Source organism: Phaseolus vulgaris, chromosome 5 (genome assembly GCF_051622355.1).
Source record: "Phaseolus vulgaris cultivar YP4 chromosome 5, ASM5162235v1, whole genome shotgun sequence".
NCBI lineage: Eukaryota > Viridiplantae > Streptophyta > Magnoliopsida > Fabales > Fabaceae > Phaseolus > Phaseolus vulgaris.
The window spans coordinates 6146937-6170233 of NC_143502.1; the positions used below are offsets into that span (position 1 = coordinate 6146937).

A 23297-nucleotide genomic window follows, 5' to 3' on the forward strand; every position below is an offset into this window, starting at 1 on the left:
TCGGATACCAATATATGTAATGTGACAAGGATAAAGTTGGATTTAAAAAGTTATGTTGGGTGCACATAAAAAATGATATGGTGCAGGAAGAAATTGCCAAAAACATCAACTGAACCTGCTAAATTGTGATGGTTGAAGAGAATTTCTTCCTACACCTCATGAGTTTCTTTCTGTGTTCCCATATTTCAAAAGATATCCTCATTATCTTTTGAAAATTTTCCTTTGTTTTTTTTTAATTTCAAAATGTGAAATATAAATACTTTCTATAAATGATAGAATTTGAAAGTTAAAATTTATAATTTTTAAAATTAATTTAATACAAAATTTATATTTTAAAATATATAATCTAATATATAAAATTTGTACTCCAAATTATTTAATTTAAAATACAAATTTTATATTCCAGAATTTGTTTTCTGAATTCTATAATTCAAAATCCGAATTACATATTTTGAAATGCTAATTTTGTATGAGATTGTACAAATCTAGAACATAAAATACATTTATATTTCAAAACATATATTTTTAATATTTTGAAAATATAGAGGTACAAGAAGAAATCCCGACAGATTGATCCAAGCCCAAGCCCACTTTGCAATGTCTATCCTCTAGTTTATATGTATGTATAGTTCAACTATGGTTTGAGGAACTATTTTATTATAATAATATCAGTGACCACAATGGACCGCTGAAGTTTTTAATTTTACATTCCGAGTGTTAAAATTACGAAGATGATGCATGCTCCCTATTTCAAAGGGAATAAATATAAGAAACATTAACTTCCAAGTGTACTACTACAAACATAACAGCCATGGTTTTCAAAGCAATAACGGTAGGATAACAAATGACAATTAGAATCCTCCATCTAGTAAATAGGCCGAGTTTATCATCACACCTACTACTATTTCAAAGGGGGAATCGTCAAAACCATGGATGATCTTGCGGGAAAATGGACCTTCCGTTTTGTGTCCAACGATAATCTATATAAACCCTCCTCCTCTACTTTACAATTTTCCCATATGCCCATTATATTGAGTAAATGAAATTGGTCCTTCCAGCAAAATTGAATTTGTTCAAGTCCTTCAAACAAATACAGTTCCTAGACCTGACTTAATGGAAGGCTAAGGCGGCTGCATCATACCAGAACTGAAAGCATTCCAGGATCTTCGTAATAAGCAAGTGCCAGTCCAGAAAAAATTTCAGAAGTAACAGTCTACACACTGGGGGCCACAGCCATGGTACACATTATTCAAACATGGTTCTCCTGTACATGCCTTTTGCTGTCCCTCTCACTATGGCCTAGCCGACCGACCTTGTTTCGATCCTCCACATAATCGTAACGACTATTGTGGTGGGGGCCAGGGCCGTAATTATGCCGTTGCTTCCCCTCCATCCCTCTTTCAGGGGAGCTTACTGCTTTTCTCTTGCGATTGCTTGACTTGGGTGAGGGAACGCCAATGTCATCAAGCGCGGATACCTCCCCTTCTTCAACAGCACTTAGATCTGGTTCATACGAAGACAGACCCTTTACACCATGATGTTGCTCATCTGCATAATCTTGATGTCTTCCATGCATGTTCTCATAATCTGACCTGTCAGAGGACTTAGACCAGCTTTGCCTCTTATCCCTATTCTTCTCACTCTGAGGAGCAAGTTCAATTCCATCCTCTAGTACCCTCTCAATGAGATCATCATCATCCATGACATCTGTTTTCTTAGTTATATGACCAGCTGCTTTCTTTCGTTTTTCTAATGCAGCCTTTACCTTTTCCCTATCAATTTTCTTAATGGCTTCCTGAGGAGGCCGGCTAATTGCACCCTCTCTGTTATCTAGGTTTCTGCCACTATGTTTATCTTTCAAATCAGTAGGTTCTTTTGTTTCATTCCCTCCAGAATTGTTTTCCAGCTCTTTTTCACCATTATCTGATCGAGATTTAACCATGTCTTGAGTTTCATGTAAGTTTTCCTTAAATGGTATTGATTCCCACTCCGGATGCTGATTGCCTTTGGCATCACCTTCCACCCTGTGTTTCATTTCTGTGCTCCCATAATCACCAATTCCACCATGATTTGAGATGGGGCGCCCCACATGATTTGGGACTGATGAATCAAACGCAGCCACAGAAGACACAGGCTTCGATGTTTCAAGTCTAGTGGCTCCAGTCTGGGAATTACTCTTTGCAGCTGAAGTTTCATCATTATTAGCTGGAGCTTTTGCAGTGGCTCGATTAGATGTCACACCTCCTCCTTCAACATCATTGGAAGGTGGCATTCTATTTTGTTCATACAGCTCCAACATTTGATTACTCACTTCTGCAAAAAGTACCGACAAAATTGGTTTTGCATTATGATATTAAGATATTTAAAGTTAGTATGATTGCACCACAATCTCCTTGCATATATAAATACTAAGATACCATCACACACACACACAGATGAACATTAACAAGAGGAAGGACAAAATAGAGTTGACAATGAGATGGTACTTTTTTTCCTCATTTCTTTATACCACTAGTACTGAATAAAAAGACACCAACCCTCCAATTGGCGTGGAGTGACATCAAACTCTTGCCACCAGACCTTCTCTCCATCTGATGGGAGCTTCACCTTCAGAAACTTGGCAGCAAGGAATATGGCTCCAGCTGCAATGTGATGTGGCTTAAATTGCAAGCAGAGTGATGTCCGAAGTCTGCATATCACATCATAATTTCAGGAAAGAAAAATCATAGACTACTACCCTGAACAAAAATGGTATAATATTCATACCCATCATTTACAAAGTTCCACGCAACTTGAGCAAGGGCATTTTGAGCAACTTTAAATTTCTTTATTGCCTCAACAAGAGGTTTATAAGGATGATGCACATTCAGATCAAAACCAAGAGTTGCCAGGACAGCTCTCTCTCCAATTAAAATTAATTCTTTATGCTGTTCATAAACTTCCTGTGTCATTCGAGAAAAAAATAAATTATGAGGTAGGCAAAACAGAGAAATTTAAAAGAATTTTATTTAGAAATAAATCCCCATGTAGTTAAACAAATGCAAACAAAAAAAGGAAAACAACAATAAATTTCAATTTCAATATGCAAATTGCAAGTCAATGCTTGTGCTAGCTGGCTTGCAGCAGGTTGTTCCGTGACAGAAATCAGAGATGTGAATAGTTAGAATGGTATGTGAATAATGCAAAAATACAGAATGACAGTGAACAAAGGAACCTAAATCAAATCCCTACAAAAAAAAACAACAAACTAACAGGTACTTAAATGTCTGGACTCAGACCAAAGATTGCTTTGAAATACCTTCTGCTTTATTCTCATAATTGCAGCTGGATCCTTCTTGTGTATAATTTCATATGAAATAAGAATTACATCTTTTAGCGGACGAGGAGTTTCTTCAACCTTCCCAGCAAGAAACATGCATACTGTTGCAATGGTCTGCAGAACATATTAAGTTACTAGTTAGTTAGCACCACCATCAATCCAATTTAATGTTTTCATTCTATGCATAAGAGAATCTATGACTATGCATGCAAAGAGATATATCAACAGGGAAGGATAATGTAAAAGTGCTCTAACACATGCTGGGAAAGACATTAAATAGGTAAAAGACGGCCAGCATGTTTTCCAAATGAAGAAAACAATTACAAAATTAAATACTAAGCAACCATAAGATTTACATGGCACAGAAAAAACTCAACAACTACAAGCTAAGCAGCTAGTTGGTGACTGGCATAAAACAACTCTATAAATACAATGTTTGGGTAAAAATTGTCATATATTCATAATGGAAGTCCTACATATTTAATCTATCCTGATGCACTACAAGGGTACAAGTTAATAAAACAAATAAGAATTCATAGACTGATTCGACATGATAAGAATTTTCAATCCTGCTAATCCAGGATGTAAATATACATATAAATATCTTAACAGTTACATGTAAATATCAGGCCTCAAAACCGATCTTATTACATAGTAAGACTATAAAATACCCAATTATTCATCAAACTACTTATCCACGGCTACATATTATGCAGTGTTGATGGAAACTGTCTGAAGAAATCAAACAAAATATAATGCAACAGTTTTATAACCAAGATAAACCACATTACATTATGATGAAAACATTTTCCTTACTCTTTATTAACACGAACAAAGAATACTAAGCATATTTTTAGGAAAAGGGGCTTTTTAACACACTTTAGGTTCTGACCAGAAGATGTGGGTAGACAGTGATAAGGCAACTAGAAGTCTAAGACCGTGGTCAGACCACCCAATAAGTTGTACAATGGAAAGAAAATTAAAATATTCCCTGAATTAAGTTTCAACAATTTAATGTGTTAGAATTGTAATCAGTCTTGTCCAATGAGGAAAATGGTGGAAAGCCAATACTTTGATATAGCAAATAGCTCAAAAAACACAGGCAAATAGAGGGTTACACTATAGAAGCTAGTCGACAAACCTAAATGATAAAAACATCTTACACAGTCTTCACCTGAAACTTGAACTTTGTGATACTTGGTCTATGACATTGTGTCGAGAGTGCTAGCAACACACTGACCATCGTATTTCTAACAGTTTTTTTTATTGACTAAAATTTATCCAAAACTAAATTACCTGTGAGATTCATTAAATAAGGATTGAGTTTATATTCACCAATGAAAATATAGGCACTATCACACCTCTATGTCATATTTTTTCTTGAGTGTTAAAAAGACAATTACCAAAATAAAAATTACAACAGCAGCTTTTATATAAAAAGACAGTTGAAAAAAACAATATGTACACCAATAATCCCCTTTATATATTAGTATAGAATAGGAGTATAGATTACTACAAATGACAACTTCTACAATATGTATCAAATAGTGCACCACTTGCTCTGTATCAAATTTTAATAGGTAAACCAATCTTCAGCTACAAACAATTAGTTTTAAGTTTAACAACATAAGAGATATAAATACTGATCTGAAGCATATGTTTTCCTTCTCTTTTTCTTTTCTTGGTGATTTTCAAAAATACAATGTAACACTCCTTCCTTCTTTTTAATTGGCACTACTTTTATGAATTTGAATACCACATGTGGAGATAATTTTGATTATTGTATTTAGCATTTTCAAATATAATATCCATGAAAATATAAACAATCCAAAAAATAGATTTGCTAACACTGCTCATTAAAATACATAATCAAATGTAAAGAAAAAAATAATGTATTCCACCCAGAAAAACTATACAATAATAACACTATAAAACCTATCATTACAGAATACAAACTTACCCTCCTGTCATTCTTTGCATGGGACTGCCTTAGAAAGAATCGATGACAAAATATTATTGCAGTTGCAATAGTTACTTGAGGTCTGCAACACAATTAAAACAAGATCATTGACATCTATTATTAATTTGAATACAACAATAGAGATTAAGAAAGTTTTTCCCTTCAGTGCCAGCAATATCTTAAATATATATACACATCAAGGAAACAAATCAAACAAACCTTACTTTTGAACAAATAGGAAACAAGGATACTTAAAATAACCACATGACAAATAGGAAACAAGGACCCACATATCTTAAACAGGAAAGTCAAAAAATAACCTATTGAGTTAAGATAGGTCACTGAGGCAACTAACAAAGACTCACACTTTAAGTCTCATGCCTAAGTCTTGCAGAAATGTACAGTATGATTTGCGTAGGTAAGTTTCTTTCTTCAAATCTACGCCATCTTGTTTGGATGGTGAGTATTCTTCAATTTCCTTCCTGGAAAAGTACCACCTCGAGCCATCCTCTGACTTCTCTTGAGAGTATCTTTGAGAAACACCTTGAGAAGTTCCATGATGAGAGGCATCACCAAGCAACAATCCAGCCATTAAGTTGACACGTGATGAAACGTATTTTGGATGTATATCTGCTTAAACTTCAGAACATTATGATCATGTCACTAATGTGAATTAAATAATTGTAGTCGGTCCATTAAATACAATAACGAGAAACAATGACGTGAAGCCCTAATCTTCTACAAATAAATAAAATATAAACCCTAATGAAATCAACAAAACATAATAAGGCTGAAGTTATATCCCACCAATGTTTTTACTTGTCTTTAATCATCAAAATCGGAAAGCAACAACCGACCATCACCAAGACTTTCCCAAACATATCTGTCAATCTCATCTTTATCCAATAATACAACCTCTAAAAAAAGTCACCACAAGTACCAAATCTTTTTATAACATTATCAATGACATTAACACCCATTAATCCTCCATATATATACACACATTCATACACTGACCAACTTCACAAAAAAACCAGAAATTTAGTATCACTATACAACCCAAAGCAAATCCCTCGGAAACATTATCTCAACATGCCCCTTACTTCAACTACCTACAAGCAATAAATGAATAAAAATAGAAATGATTCTTCAGTCCACAGTAATCCGCAATACAATACACCTTCTACAACAATTTGAAAGATGAAGTTTACAAACTCATTTCTTCATTTCTTTCATTTCTTCATTTCTTCAAACCACGTATGAGAAATCAACAAAATCTAAAACTAAAATCAAAGGGTAGACTATTTTATTCATCAAAAAAACTAAAAAGAAAAGAAATTCAAGCAGAAAACTACAAAACCCAAAGCAAATTCAACCTTTTACCTGCAGTGAAAGAACGGAAACAAAGTTCAATTTGACTGTCGGAAGAACAACGCGAATTTTCCCTGCGAGCAGCGAAATAGGAAACTAAAATCGGGAAGTTCCAAGAACCAGCCGCGTTTGCAGAGAGGGAAGAAATTGGTGGTGTAACTGTATTAGGGTATAGAGGAAGAAGAAGAAAGAAGAGATATTTTGGGAATTTTAAAGTTAGGGTTTACAGCGGAAATAGAGAGAATAAAAACACTACAGGGCAACCATGTCAGTAACCCTGATATTTTTCCTTCTCCCTCTAATTTTTCTCTTTTAAAATTTTATGTGTATATATATATATATATATATATATATATTTATAAATGTAGAAACACATGCCACTATTCATGTGTGTCTAATTCTTGTTATGATAACAAAAATTATTTATATCATTATACAAAGAGAACTTAATATTTGGTAATTTCTTTTTGTATGACTTTTTAAAATAAAATATGATTTATTTATTTATTTAATAAAATAAATACCTATATAATTTCTCTTTATTTTAAAATAATTAAATATTTTTTAAAATATTAATTACATAATTTTTTAAAGTTATTTTATAAAGTTAGATGTATGTATATATCTTTTAAATTATATTTTTTGTAACTTAGTTAATTACTCATAAATATAATAAAATTATATATTTTAATATAATAAAAATATAAATATGTAAAAAATATTTAATTATTTTGAAGTTATTCAACTATTTATTTTATTAAATTAATTCATTTTTATTTATTAAAATACAAAATTGTGCAATTAAAAGATGACATAAAAAAATTATCTAATAATATATGATTTTTATATAATGATGTAGATTATTATTATTATTATTATATATTATTAAAAAAAATTAAAAATACGAACATTTTGGACCTAATTATTATAATAATTATTAAAATAAAAAAAATTATTATTAAATTTCATAAGATAATAATTATAAAATAAATAATTTTTATAATGTATTGTAAGGAGATTTTTTTTATTAGGTAGGTGGCTTTTTTTTATTGTAGTTAGTTTTTTTATTGTAGTTGGTTGGACGAAATAACATTTATCTAAAGTAAAATAATAAGAAATAATTTATGTACATACAAAATAAGTTAAAAAGAACAATCTTTTTATTAATATTATAGATATTATATTTACTCATATTATTTCTAAACAAATTTTAAACTTTTCTCATTATCTAAAAAAATCTTATCTTTTAAATATTTTGATATTTTTTAATAAATTAACGAAATTAATTAGAAAGTGACAATATTATAAATATATTACTAGTGTGTTAAATTAGGAATAATTATATTCTTATACTATTTAAAAAATATATAATTAAGAATCTTACTTGAATTCTTAATATTTATACTCCTTTCTTATTAAAGTTATTTAGAGATTGATATATAAATATTTTTTTAGCGATATGTTTTCTACAAACACACTTTACAAATTCTTTTTTAAGTAACTTGTGAAATATGAACTATAACCAAAATTTATGTTCATAAGACATAATATTTATACTTAAAGATTTACATATGAAAGAATAATGGTGATTTTAGGAATATCTCATAAAAAAATATTTAAAAGACAATATATCTCTTTAGAAAATTATTCTAAGAATGCATAACTCTATACTTCTCCTATGTCCAATTTCTCACCATAAAAGGAGGAGATGGTGGAAATAATAGAATCATTCAAGGAGAAAACTAATTGGTAGAACTTGAAGAGGATGAGGATAAGAGATGGAGAAGAGGAAGGAAAGATGGAAGAAAGAATAATCTTTTAATTTCAAGTGATTTAGGTTGCAAGGGAGCATCTTCTCTCTTAGTTTTCAACTTTGTTATGCATTAAAGTATGTAAAAATGACAACTTAGGGCTATTTATACTCAAATGACAATGCCCAATCTTTTGAGCATATCTCAAACCGCTAAGAGAATGTCAAACCGCTAAGCAGATTGCTCAAAATTACATTTCCACTACCTTAAATCTACTATGCACAACCATTATGTGTTGAGTGGATTCATTCTCAAGAGTAAAGTTGGAAAAAGGGTATTCATCAAGGAGATTTCGTCGAGCGTAACCTTCATGTTCTGAATAGATTTTCTCTAGAGGCAAATTTGGTGCAGTGTTGGAAATTTGGTTGAGCCAAAGTGAAAATGGTTGAGCCAAGCTGGCCTACATTGAGCGTACCTGGCCTAGGTTGAACAAATTTGGGAATGGGTAAGAAAATTATGCAAAAACACTTAAAACTCTCTTCTACATAATTTCACTGAGCATAGTCGAATCCACTCAACAAAGTATTCCTAATGAAAGCCTTTTGAAACTATGTTTAAAAGAGGCTAGGGGATTCTCTTACCTAGTATCTTAAACCAAAGTTTAAATGTTAAAATGTTTCCTAGCCTCAAATCCCTATTCATGCGCACAATTTTCCCCTATTGCCTTGAATTCTCAAAAGCATCTTAGAAACATGACCATCTTCATAATACGCTATCAAAGGAGTAAGTGACCCTATTACGAAGTGGACTTTAAGCCTAACTCAACCCTATAAAACCGGCTCATAGGGTGAGGTTTGCACCCACTTATATACAATGAAAGGCTCTAATCTCTAGTCGATGTGGGATCTCCAACACTTAGTGTAGACAATCCTTTTATGGGATAACCAAATTGTCTCTAAGCAAATATGGGATTGTAGTTGATGAAACATTTTCTAATTATGATAGGTACATTAGGATAATCATCACAATAATATATAATCAAATGGCGAACACCATTTAATTTTTTCTTCATTTAAGTTAGAAAAGTGTTATTCCCAATCATTTCCTCCTTTCACATCAAGCTTACATTGCAATAACTCATCCACGGGGCATTTAATGTCAATGGATCTTTTAAACACACGAGTAACAAGCCACACCAATAGTACTGGTAAACAATAAAGGATTTTCTTTCCTTTTCTTTCATGACAAAAGTGCATGGTTCTGTAAACGTCAATCAATATTGTCGTGACTAGGCTCTGTGACCAATTTCTGCTAGCAATAAACACATCCATTGCAATATTATCCACAAAATTCTCAACACTGGAAATAATACAATGTCATAAATAGTGAAAGCTAAAATGACCATGAAAGTATCCCAATCTCCTTTACCAGTTAAATGATGCAAGTACTACTCCAAATATACGCATGTATGTTTGTTTACAAGTTGTTAAGGGAAAAGTTCAAGACCCTAAGATTTTGATTAAGTGTTAAAACCAACTAAGTGTAAAACAAGGTCATACTTCGTCTGATAGATGGTAGTTTTATAAAAATAACATATCACATAAGATACAAGTGTTTCGTTTGATAAATGATATAACATTGTTATATATTTTTTCTTAAGTCTAATAAGGCACATAAAAGAACAAATGAAACAAGCACAAAATATCATATGATACGTGCATATACTACACTAACCTCGTACTTCAATAAATATCCATATGTTAATTCTATGTTGCAGGGAATGGTTGTTTATCAAGAGATTCGTTCAAGATAAAATACAAATCAATATCAATATCTATTAAGACATGAGCTAAAACTTATTTCTTCATCAATTTTCTAACACAGAGAACTTTTCAACTATAACCTAGCTATTTCCCTTGCACAATGTGCATGTTTACCATGAATTGGTGCAAAAGGTTAAGTTACCAAGGGATATAAGCATTGTCAGTGATCAAGCATGTCACATAAAGAATGAACGCATTTAAAGTTGTGTCGAGTGCATTTAATGCAATAATCATATTCAAACTCGAAAAATGCAACATGCAAGAAGAACTAAAGTTACTCAACAACTATAAATGGTCTCTCAATGATTATCTTGCCTATATGAAGCCTACCATAAAGAAGAAGAAAAAGAAAGCAAAGGTTACATCATGCCAAAATGTTTTTCCAATTTAGAGAAATCCTCAAAGCTTAGAACAGGGACACTGGCAAAATATATCAAGCTTCAATGATCATATAATGAGGACTATATAAAGACCTTAAAGATGAAAAATAAGACAAAAAATGAATGAACGTACATAGAACGGGACAGAAACGCCATTGTAAAGTGATATACAATTGTGTCAACAAGTTGTGCTTATATAGTTTGTATATTCTATTGTAAAGCATCTAGAAAGTTGAGTTGTGTGCTTAACCATTGTAAATCCTTTCCTCTGTGAAGTATACCTAGTGAGCTTTCATTGTTCTTGACGTAGATAGCGTTTTCTCATGTCTTCGAGAGGTATTGATCTAGGAGAGATTATAACTAGTATACTGATAAGTGCCAAATTTGTGTAATATTTCATATTAAAATATAAGCACTTATGAGTATTATACCTAATTGATAAAATAAGTATAAAATAACCCCTAATTTATGAAATTATACCTTTTTACACATTTTGTGATTTTAATTTAAATAAGAATTATTTATTCCCAAATTTGTGTTAATTTCAGGATTCTGGGAAAGAATTGAGATAATTGGGCTAAAGAAAAATATACAAAGCTAAAAAAGAAAGTTGGAATGCATCAACACTCACCAAAGCTACCTAAATTCGCAAAAAGCCAAGATGCCAACAACGAATCTTGCTCAAGCGAGTAGAATCTCGCTCAAGCGAGTATAATCTCTCTCAAGCAAGTAGAATCTCGCTTGAGCAAGATAGCACCAATAACGTTGGGCCTTTTTACTATTTACTCACCCAAGCGAGCCCATTAGCACCCAAGCGAGAAGTCACTTAAGCCCAAGAAAATTAGGTTAAATAGGAGGCTTGAGACACAACCCTAGTGTGCAAGATTGAGAGGAAAACTCCATTGAGTAACTTGTAACCCAATTGGGAGAATAGAAAGTGCTAGCATATGTGTGGCTAATTCTACCATTTGGGATTGGGAGTAATCTCTTCAAACTCTTATGTATTGAGGTGATATATGAATATAATATTTTGTTCTTAATTGATTATTGGTATTATTGTTTTGCTTATAATTCTTGATCTAGAATCTTAAATCTGATTGGAAAGTATTTTTATGGTTCTTACCTAAAAAATATTACTTAACATATTTAAGTGCTATAAATAAACTTGAAATGTTAATTGCTATTTGTTGAAGATTGAAGAAGTATCTTCACAACATGTCATAGTGTGTGTTTGATGTAGAAAATAGCTTTGAAGGTTTATAACATTGTAATTAGTTGTTATTATAGGATAGAGGTTGTTTAAGGTAGCCTTTTGAATTGTGATCTATTTCATATCCCTAACCAAGGTAGTGAACTCAAGCATAAAAAGTTCTTTAAAAGGTTTCTAAAAAACTACCTTAATTTTTCTCAAAATCAGTTTTCTGCACAAAAATAAATTTGTTGTTTTATAAAACAATAGATTATTTCTGCACTGGTGTTCTTTTTAAACCTTTTTCAAAATTCAGTTTTCTGCACAAAAATAAATTTGTTGTTTTATAAAACAATAGATTATTTTTGCACTGGTGTTCTTTTTAAACCTTTTTCAAAATTCAGTTTTGGCACCAAAAAGTATTTTTTTAGCCCTTTTATTACCGTTAAGCTGAGTTGGAAGTGGTTTGAAAATCATCTTTTGCTTTTTCAGAAAAACAATCCATTTTTTTAACTTTAACCTCTTTTTTTTATAACAACTTTTAACTGTTTTTTGAAAAACTATTATAAACTATTTTCTATATAAAGAGAGACACATCTCACATGAAAAACTGAGCAATCACGTTTTTGAACACAGATAAAAGAGTTTTCAGTGAGAGATTACAACTTTGAATGTTTTCTTGAAAGGTTCTCTTAAGAATTTCAAGTGTGCTTGTTCATTGTGTGCCTAGGTCAAGGTTTGAGGTTCTGTCATTGTTGTGCTGCAAAAAAGTGGTCATTTTTAGGTTTCTTGCATCATCTTTTTAGGTATATTCTTTCCTTATTCTTTCTTGTGTAAAGGTAATTGTATCATCACTTCTTGATAGGGTTTCTTGAAGTGTATATGTTGCTGAAATAGGGTTTTTCAACATTGTGCGCCTTGTTCTTTAAATGTTCAAGAACCACAAGGTTTTGTAAAAGTTTTGATTTGATTTAGTGGAATTCACTTTGGTGTGAGGTGAGACTGGATGTAGCTCTTAATGAGTGAACCAGTATAAATTGTGTGTGCCATTTTTCTTTTCAATCCTTACACTCAATTTTGCATATTTGATAATCTACAATAAAATAAATCTGTTGATTTGAAATTGAATTTATTCTTTCTAGGCTAACATATACTGTTCTTCAAGATTTTGAAAAAGTACTTGGTTGCTTGTAGATACTTGAATCTGTGTGTTGGATGCTTAAAGAGAGTGATAAATTTTTTAAAATAACTTTGTTTAAGATTCATATTCTTTTCAAGATTGATTGTTAAAGATTCAAAGTTGGATTTCTTGTTGTAAAATCTTTCTTAATCTTTGTTGTTGTTAAGGTGCTTGCACTGTTATGGAAAATCACTCATTGGAGTTAAAACTAATCAGGTTAAGTTTTTGGTTTTGATAAAGTAATCAAAAAATAAATCTGTTCTTTTTAAAATCATTTTTTTTTCTCAGGATTACTGGAAAACAGTTCTGTTTGCGAAAAATTTTAAAAGTTCAATTCACCCCCCTCCCCCCCTCTTGAACTTAGACACTAATAGACCCAACATTATCAACATTTTATCTTAATACTAAGTTCTTTTTATAAATTTGCAAGGAAACGGTATTTAGGAAGTATCTTAAGAATTTTATATGCGAAGAATCAATATAAATGGATTTTATACAGGCATCAATATCAATCAAAGGACATAATGTTATCATGATTAATCAAAATACAAAAGAGTGAGAAAGATGAAATCCAATCCCTATTTTTCCAATTGAAGCAACAAATTTTTGCCTTGTTTTCTTGTTAATCTTTCCATCACAACAAATTCCAACAGAATTTTATTATTCTGTTTTATATTTAGCGAATCTTCTACTTGAATATTCAACTGTTCCTTATGGGTTCAATATTTGTCCTTAGGGACACATTATTACTTCTGACAACGCAGTGCACTTGTCGAAAAAGTCATCATATACCTGAAGAGGTATAAAAATACTTGTGTGCCTTAAGAGGTGTTGAATACTTGTTTTACCTGAAGAGGTGTACAATACTCGTGTTAATGAAGGTTCTTAAGCAAGTTACTTAAGAGGACTATATGTAGTCCTAGTTGTTGGGTGAAGTAGTATGAAACTTGTGTCTACTTTTCTCTAAGTCCTTTACTTTTAGACGTCATGTTTGCGATTTGAGTTCAGGCTCCACTCACCCCCTTTCTAGATCCAACTATCCCTTCAGACAATTCAAGACATTGCATCGACACTCAAACTCTTTTATTTGATTGAAAATTATAGCAATCAATGACCATGTTCTATTTGTTTATTATTTATAACACTTAATCAAAATCATAAGTATTGGACCTTTCCTAACACTTGTTAGTCACCATAAACTAGTCTTAATAAACACGGTGTCACAATTCCAATGACATGATGAAAAACTACCACTAACACGTGATTCTGATGACAACACCCAATGATGCAATCCACCTTTGGACCATGGAGGAAGGAACTAGAGCTTGCTTTGGAGAGTAGTGAATGCAACAAAATTATAACACTATGAAGTGCGTCGTGGAGGTGTAGAGGTTTGGTGAAGATTGTTCAAGGTTCCAAGAAGAGGTTAGTCCTACTTCTTGAAGAAGGTTTACACTAGTATAAGAGAACTTAACTAGGAGAAAAGACAATTGGAAAGTGAATGATTCTGAATTGTGCAGAGTTTCATTACTCAAAATCCAAGTCTGGATTTATAACAACAAAGAGATTTATTCATAGGGAGAGGAATGAGAAGTAGCATACCCTGGAAACTACCCTAACCCTAGTTTGCATGGCAAGTTAGTGCTATGGTTAGTCATGGTCGCCCCATGCTTCTTGGAAACCTTAGCTTGCTGCATAAGTTAGGGTTTCTAGAAGCCTCTTATTTCTTCCTTGGATGAGCTCAATTCATGTCTTGAAAGCAAGAAAAGTTATGGCTCATAATACAAATCCCGAAACAAATGTAAACCTGTTTTATTTTGTACAATTTTTACAAGGCTAATATGCATAATATTTGGAATTTTGATCTATCATCGTATTTGCTCTTAGTTTGAGTTGTGGTGGCAGAGGATGATTGGATGCTCCTGCATCATGCCCCACATCCCTAAAAAAGATATGACATCAAATCAGGCAGTTGGTTGACGGTTGCCATTCTATTTTTATGAGAAAATTTACCATCTGCAAACCCATTTGCATAGAATAACAAATATAATGAGTGTATAGAACAAGAATATAAATGAAATCGTGAAATTTAAAAACCCATGAAATGAAAAACGTGGTTTTTTTTTATTATAAGATTTTGTTTATTTTTGTTCTTTGTGTTGTAACTACTTAACAAAGTTAATGAGGACACAAAGTGTGAAGAAGGAAGAAGATATGTACCTTTGTTTTGGGAAAAAGGAAGACAAAGTGGTTCAGAACCTTGAACTCCTACCTCTTCATTTTTTTCATTGTTTTCTTGTAAAAGTTTATTTTTTAATTTTATTTCATCTTCTTTCACCTAGCGAGGAATGAGAGGACACAAAAGAAACATACTTCCGTGGAAGAAGAAAGTGATTTTATTTGTATGAGCCTCATGTGATGTCTGGTCATTAAATTGTCATGGTCGTCCAAGTATAATGTGACCAATGTATGTAGGTATTATATCATACAAAACACTTTCACTATAGTTGCCTATGGCAATGGGTACATGTACTTGTTTGTTTACTTTCCTTCATCTTGAATGATCCAATCTAAGTTATAAGTGTGGAGGATAAGAAGTAGTAGATAAATTTAACTTCTCAATCAACCTACAACTACAACAGTTACAACAAGGACCACTATCCACAATTAAAGAACATGTATTTTATAAAACTTTACAACGTGTATGGAATAGATTCTCTCGTTGTGATTGTTCTACTTCATTGGGTCGAGTTTGAAGCAGTCTTTTAACCACTAAAAATACTCCAGTGCAAGGAAGAATTTCTTCTTTAGAAATCTCATTTCTCTCCTCAATGTGTGAAGAAGATGAAGTATCTATGTTTCTTATGTCTTGACCTTTTGAAATAATGGTCCTTTTGTAAGGGCATTCAACCTACAACTACAAGAGTTACAACAAGAACAACTATCCACAATTAAAGAATATGTATTTTCTAAAACTTTACAGAGTGTATGGAATAGATTCTCATGTTGTGATTGATCTACTTCATTGGGTCGACTTTGAGGTTGTCTTTTAACCACTAAAAATACTCCAGTGCAAGGAAGAATTTCTTCTTTAGAAATCTCATTTCTCTCCTCAATGTGTGAAGAAGATGAAGTATCTATGTTTCTTATGTCTTGACCTTTTGAAATAATGGTCCTTTTGTAAGGGCATTCAACCTACAACTACAATAGTTACAACAAGAACAACTATCCACAATTAAAGAATATGTATTTTCTAAAACTTTACAGAGTGTATGGAATAGATTCTCATGTTGTGATTGATCTACTTCATTGGGTCGAGTTTGAGGCTGTCTTTTAACCACTAAAAATACTCCCGTGCAAGGAAGAATTTCTTCTTTAGAAATCTCATTTGTTTCCTCATTGTGTGAAGAAGATGAAGTCTTTATGTTCCTTATGTATTGACCTTTTAAAATGATGGTCCCTTTGTAAGGGCATTCAAAAGAAATTTGCCTTTTTCAAGACATTTAAAACACTGAATACTCCTCTATTTAACTTCTTTTGAAAAACTATTAGGGGTATATTTTTCTTATTCTAGTGATCATTCTTCTTTATTCTTTGAGGTATCCTTCCTTTTTGTATTATCTCTTTATGTAGGATGAATTAGAGTAGTCTCCTTAGAAATAATTTTTCTTTTTAGTTGTTCCTCTACTCTAACACAAAGTTGAACTAAATCATTTAGGCCATTGTAGGTTAGAAGTTCAACTATATCCCTAATCTTGAGATTAATACCACTTTGGAATCGGGCCATGGTCAACCTAGGCTCTTCTATAATCCCTACCCTTATCATTAATAACTTCATTTTTTGCCTATATTTTTCTACAATCATATTTTGATGTTGGAGTCTTTGGAATTGTTGCATTAACTCCCTATCATAATATGTGGGCACGTGACTTTTCTGAGGGATGACCTAAGCTCATTCCAATATTTTATTTGGGGGTTATAGTGAATCTTAAGGTCTCTAACATATGTTGTCCACCAGGTTAAGGCTGAATCATATGAAAACTATAAATAACAAGGGTTACTTTCGTATTTTCATTAACATGGTGATAGTCAAAGATATGTTCGACCTTCATTTCCCAATTTAAATAATCTTCTTCATTTTCATTTCTACAAAGAGAGAGGAGGATCTACCTTAGGTTCCTTAAAGGTATGATTATCTTTAGCTCGGGATTGTCTTGGAGGTTTTTGGTAGGAGTCTGTGTTGTGGTTGTTGAAGATGGTTGCTGCCCCTTCAAGATTATGTTTGATGAAGACCTATATGTAGTGTTTGATGAAGTCTTATATGTACATTTCATGTGTATTTTTGCTTTGCTTTAAGTATGTCTTAGTTAGTGCTTAGAGGTTGTCTAAGAGTAGCTTTTTGCTGAGTAACTCACCTCATAACCACTGGCCATGTGTTAAGAACAAGCATAAGTTTTCTTAAACTGTTTTTCACATGTTTTACACAAAAACACGTTTACTGCATAAAAATAAATATGTTCTTTTCTAAATAAACAGATTCATTTTTTTCACTGATGCCTTGGCTAAAGTCTTGTAAAAATTTGACTTTTTGCATCAGGTATTTTGACTAAGTCTTCTTCTTTTCAAAACGACTGAGTTTTAAATTGTTAAACTTTCTCTGTTTTCGTTTTGAAAAATAAATTTGTTCATCTGTAAATGAATAGATTCTTTTTGCCTCTGGTGCCATGTCAAGCTTAAACGTTTTTCAGTTTTATGTCAGCACCAGAATGGTTGACTAAGTCTCCTCACTTAACAAATTCTCTAACTGCTTTTGAAAATAAATCAGTTCATTTTATAACAGCTTTAACTGTTTTTCAAAATTCTGTTATAAGCTGGCTTTCTATAAAATGCAAACTTGTTTCTGTGTTTAATAACGATTCAAACAATTCACACATTTGCAAAAAACAAGTTTTGACAACAGAGAGTTAAGTGTTTACAAAGGATTAGCATTTGTTCTTCAAAGATTTCGAAAATCACAAAGTGCTTGTTCTTGGTTTGGTTCAAAAGCTTGGTGTGAGGTGCAGCTACTGTTCTAGCAATCTTGCCTACTGGTTTAAGGCAGATCTGTGTATCCTCAATCAGGTGTAGTCGTTTCACATCTCTATCTTGTAATAGTTTGGTTGAACACTCTTCTTGATAGGTGTTCTTGAAGAGTGGGTGTGTGTGTATGCTGAAATAGGTTTTTTCAGCAAGAGTACCTAAGTTCTTGTAGGTTTCAAGAACAGTGGGAATTGTACTTGGTTGTACTGTGTGTTAGTGATTTCCACCTGTTGTTGGTGAAGACTGGATGTAGCTCAGTTGAGTGAACCAGTATAATTGCTTGTGTTCATTCTCTCCCTCTCTCTGCAATTTCGTTTCTGCATAATTGATAAAACAACAAAGAAATAAATTTGTTCAATTGAAAATAAATCTGTTCTTTCTGGGCACTGTGCATATTGTTCTTGATTTCTGAAAAAGGTGTTTGAATCTGATAAGAACATATATAATCTGCTAAAAACCATTGGAACAGATTGACTGTGATAGGCTGCTCAAGAAACTGTAAATGTTATTAATTGAACCTTAAACAAATTGCTTAAAGTTGAAGCTTGCTGTTCTGTGATTCATTGTTCTTAATTTCTGGAAAATTGCTTGACATCAAGAAGAACACTCATAGTCTGTTAAAAGCCACTGGAACAGCTTGTTTGCAAAGGTCACTTAATTAATTAGCATGCTATCAATTGAACCTTAATCACTTGCTTGAAATTGAAGCTTGCTGTTTTGTGTTTCACTGTTTTTCAAATCTGATATTTGTGTGTGTGCTGCTGGAAATTCTCACTGCATAATCTTGTGATTAACCTTGCTGAATTAAAAGCGTTTCAAACAAAAACAGTGTTGAAATAAATCTGTTCATTTTCACATAAATCGATTTATTTTATGTAAAACTGTGTTAAACATTGTTTCTGCGAGAAAGTTTTAAAAGGTCAATTCACCCCCCCTCTTGAACTTTGGCACTATTAAACCCAACAATTGGTATCAAGAGCTAGGACTTGTATTTTAATCAAGTTTGTTTGTAATAATGTCTGAGTTCAATGTGCTTTTTGTTGAAGGTTTTGCTATTAATAGACCACCTATGTTTAATGGAATGAATTATGCATTTTGGAAAGTTAGAATGAGAATTTTTATGGAATCCATTGATGCATTAATTTGGGAAGTTGTGGTCAATGGACTTTATGTGCCAATGCAGGTTGTCAAGGATGAACAAGTGGAAAAGCCAAGATCAGAATGGAATGAGACCGAAAGGAGGAAGGCTCAACATGATCTTGTGGCCAAGAACATCATAATCTCTGCATTGACAATGGAGGAGTTCTTCAGGATATCCCAATGTAAGTCAGCTAAGGAGATGTGGGAAGTCTTAGAAGTGACTCATGAGGGTACTGAAGATGTGAAAAGGTCAAGGAAACATGCACTCATCCAAGAATATGAGCTGTTCAGAATGCAACCCGAGGAGAGCATTGCTGATGTGCAAAAAAGGTTCACTCATATTGTGAATCACCTCACTGGTTTGGGAAAAGAATTTGACAGAGAGGAACTCAACATAAAGATATTGAAGTGCCTCGACAGAAGCTGGCAACCAAAGGTGACAGCTATCTCTGAAAGTCGTGATCTGTCAAAGTTGGGAACTGCTGCACTATTTGGAAAGCTGATGGAGCATGAGCTAGAGCTTAAAAGGCTTAAAGAGCAGGAAACAACAGAGAGAAAACCCAAAGGTCTTGCACTAAGAGCAACTGAATTGGATGAGATCAAGGAGGAAAAAGAAGATGCTGAAGATGATGACACAATCAGCCTTCTTACAAAAAGATTCAGCAAATTCCTGAGGAAGAAAAACAAAAATAGGAACCAGCAGAAAAGAAGGTATCCTAAACCCAATGATTCAAATTCCTCTAAATATACTTGCTTTGGATGTGGCAAAACAGGGCATATCAAAACAGATTGTCCAGACAATCAAACAAGGGACAAATCTGCCAGCAAGAAATTTGAAAGGAACAAAGGAAGAAGAGCCTACATCTCATGGGAGGAAAATGAAGTATCCTCAACCAGCAGCTCTTCAACAGAAGATGAGGAGAATAATTTGTGCTTCATGATGAAGGATGAGGAGTCAAGCTCTGAATCAGTAAGTAATTTTTCTGCTAATTCTGATAACTATGATGATTTGCTTGCTGCCTTCAAGGAAACACATGATGAAGCCAATAGGCTAGCTGTAATATGTAATAAGCTGCAAAAGGTAAATAATGTACTTGCACCTAAAGTAAAAACACTTGAGGAAGAACTGCATAAGGCCAAAACAGATTTGGTAAGCCTTGAACTAACTTGCTTGCATGCCTCTATTAAAAACTGTGAAAACTGCAAAAGATTGGAAAAACAAGTGGAATATTTGCTGAAAACCCTTTCCAATTTCACCAAGGGAAGAGAAAACCTTGAGTCTCTCCTTGGATTACAGAATGCTGTTTTCAATAAGAATGGACTTGGTTATACTCCTGGAAATACAACCAATGTCAAAAAGCTTTCAAGTTTTTTTGTTCCAGCAAAATCAGTTTTTTCAGCTTTTAACAGTGGCAAAAAGGCATCTCATGTAACCTGTTTTTACTGCATAAAATCTGGTCATACATCTAGGTCTTGCATTGCTAGAAAGCATCTTGTTCCTAAGAACTTAGCAAAATGGCTACCAAATAGAAGGTTTTAATCTGTGCTGGACCCTATACTGAAAAGGGTACCATTTGTATATTTTTTATTTTGTTTTGCAGATTGGAAGCAAGAAAAACCAGTGGTACTTGGACAGTGGCTGTTCCAAGCATATGACTGGAGATCTTACAAAGTTCACCAGCTTAAAGCTCAAAGCAGAAGGACATGTAACCTATGGTGATAATAACCGAGGGAGAATTTTGGGCAGAGGAATTGTTGGAACAGGAAACTCAACAACCATTGAGAACGTGCTGTATGTAGAAGGACTCAAGCATAGTCTTCTCAGCATAAGTCAACTTTGTGACAAAGGATACAAAGTGAATTTTGAGTCAAATGGCTGCACAATCTCAAGTAATTCATCTAGTAAGGTACTGTTTACTGGTAAGAGAGTGAATAACATTTATCTGTTGAATATCATGGAAACTAACTCTTCAAATGAGTGTTTGCTGTCCAGAAGTGATGAGTCTTGGTTGTGGCACAGGAGGTTAGCTCACATACACACAAATCACTTGAATAAATTGAAATCTAAAGATTTAGTTTCTGGTTTGCCTAACATTAAATTTCAGAACAACAGGCTTTGTGATGCTTGTGTGAAAGGTAAACAAATCAAATCCTCTTTCAAGTTAAAGGATATTATCTCTACCAAAAATCCATTGGATGTGTTACATATGGACTTATTTGGTCCATCTAGAGTTGCTAGCTTGGCTGGAAATTTGTATGCTTTAGTTGTTGTGGATGACTACTCTAGATTTACATGGACTTTATTTCTTGCACATAAACATGATGCTTACACTGCCTTTAAGAAATTAGCAAAAATTCTGCAAAATGAAAATGGTTGCTGCATTAAATCAATTCGAAGTGATCATGGGGGAGAGTTTCAAAATGCTAAGTTTGAGAGGTTCTGTGAGAAGCATGGGATAGCTCAAACCTTTTTAGCCCCTAGGACACCCCAACAAAATGGTGTAGTTGAAAGGAAAAATAGATCACTAGAGGAACTAGCTAGAACTATGTTAAATGAATCTAAGCTACCTAAGTATTTTTGGGCTGATGCTGTTTATACTGCAGGTTATGTCTTAAATAGGACCTTAATAAGACCAATTCTTAAGAAAACCTCATATGAATTGTATAAGGGCAGAAAACCTAGTGTAAGCCACCTTAGAGTATTTGGGTGTAAATGCTTTGTACTAAATAATGGCAAAGAAAATCTTGGTAAGTTTGATGCTAAATCTGATGAAGGTGTGCACATTGGTTATGCTTTGAATGGTCATGCATATAGAGTCTTCAATAAAAGGTTGCTCATAGTAGAAGAATCAATGCATGTTGTTTTTGATGAAACTGATCATAATATATCTAAAACTGCTGATGAACCTGACAGTAATGAATTTAAATCTGTTTTAAATCAAAATGAATCGATTCATTTTGATACTGCTGATACACATGCTATACAAGAATCTACTGCAGCTGCAGGTTTGCCAAAAGAGTGGAAAACCCCAAGAGACTTAACCCTTGATAATGTCATTGGGAACATTGAGAAAGGAGTGTCAACTAGAAAATCCTTGAACAATTTCTGTGAAGCAATGGCATTTGTATCTCAAGTTGAACCCAAGAATTTGAATGAAGCTCTCAAGGACAGCAACTGGATTTTAGCTATGCAAGAGGAACTGAATCAGTTTGCTCTTAATGAGGTCTGGACTCTTGTTCCTAGAATACCAGAGATGAATGTAATTGGAACAAAATGGGTATTTAGAAACAAGATGGATGAGCATGGAGTGATCACCAGAAACAAGGCTAGGCTTGTAGCTAAAGGGTACAATCAAGAAGAAGGAATAGACTATGATGAGACATATGCACCAGTGGCTCGGTTAGAAGCTGTTAGATTGCTGCTTGCCTTTTCCTGCCTCAAAGGGTTCAAGCTATTTCAAATGGACGTGAAGAGTGCCTTTCTAAATGGCTATATAAATGAAGAAGTATTTGTCTCACAACCACCAGGTTTTGAAGACCATCAACATCCAGAATATGTGTTCAAACTCCAAAAGGCTCTCTATGGACTCAAGCAAGCTCCTAGGCAATGGTATGAGAGGCTAAGTGATTTTCTCACCTCACAAGGCTATGACAGAGGCACATCAGATAAGACCTTGTTCATTAAGAAGAAAGGAGATGACTTAATTCTAGTCCAAGTATATGTGGATGACATCATTTTTGGATCAAACAATGGAGAATTGTGTGAAGCTTTCGTGAAAGTCATGAAGAGTGAGTTTGAAATGTCAATGATGGGTGAGTTGAACTATTTTCTAGGCTTGCAGGTCAAACAACTCAAGGATGGCATTTTCTTAAGTCAAACTAAGTATTGCAAGGATTTGCTGAAGAAATTTGAAATGGACAAGTGTAAACCAATCAGCACACCCTTCTCAACAAGCTGTCATTTGGATCATGATGAAGCTGGAATTTCTGTTGATGAAACCAAATACAGAGGACTCGTAGGATCACTACTGTATCTCACTGCCAGCAGGCCAGATATAATGTTTGCAGTGTGTATGTGTGCAAGGTTTCAATCTGCTCCTAAAGA

General features: G+C 33.2%; 1 protein-coding gene and 1 pseudogene across 4 annotated transcripts; both read right to left on the reverse strand.

Annotated features, from left to right (window-relative positions):
* Positions 1 to 735: 735 nt before the first annotated feature.
* LOC137834985 (cyclin-T1-3) lies at positions 736 to 6962 on the reverse strand. 4 transcript variants are annotated; one of them, XM_068643266.2, is made up of 7 exons: positions 6663 to 6962; positions 5645 to 5909; positions 5280 to 5361; positions 3299 to 3433; positions 2767 to 2942; positions 2538 to 2689; positions 736 to 2313 (listed from the first exon to the last, which is right to left on the reverse strand). In XM_068643266.2, the coding sequence occupies exons 2-7, from the start codon at positions 5869 to 5871 to the stop codon at positions 1250 to 1252; spliced, it is 1836 nt and encodes a 611-aa protein (XP_068499367.2). In that variant the 5' UTR covers positions 5872 to 5909; positions 6663 to 6962; the 3' UTR covers positions 736 to 1249. The 4 variants fall into 4 exon arrangements, with proteins under 4 accessions (XP_068499367.2, XP_068499366.2, XP_090158422.1 ...); XM_068643265.2 differs by having other exon boundaries at positions 5645 to 5918; positions 6663 to 6960; XM_090302296.1 differs by having other exon boundaries at positions 5645 to 6391; positions 6663 to 6868.
* Positions 6963 to 9284: 2322 nt separating this feature from the next.
* LOC150027448 (uncharacterized) lies at positions 9285 to 9806 on the reverse strand (annotated as a pseudogene).
* Positions 9807 to 23297: the final 13491 nt, after the last annotated feature.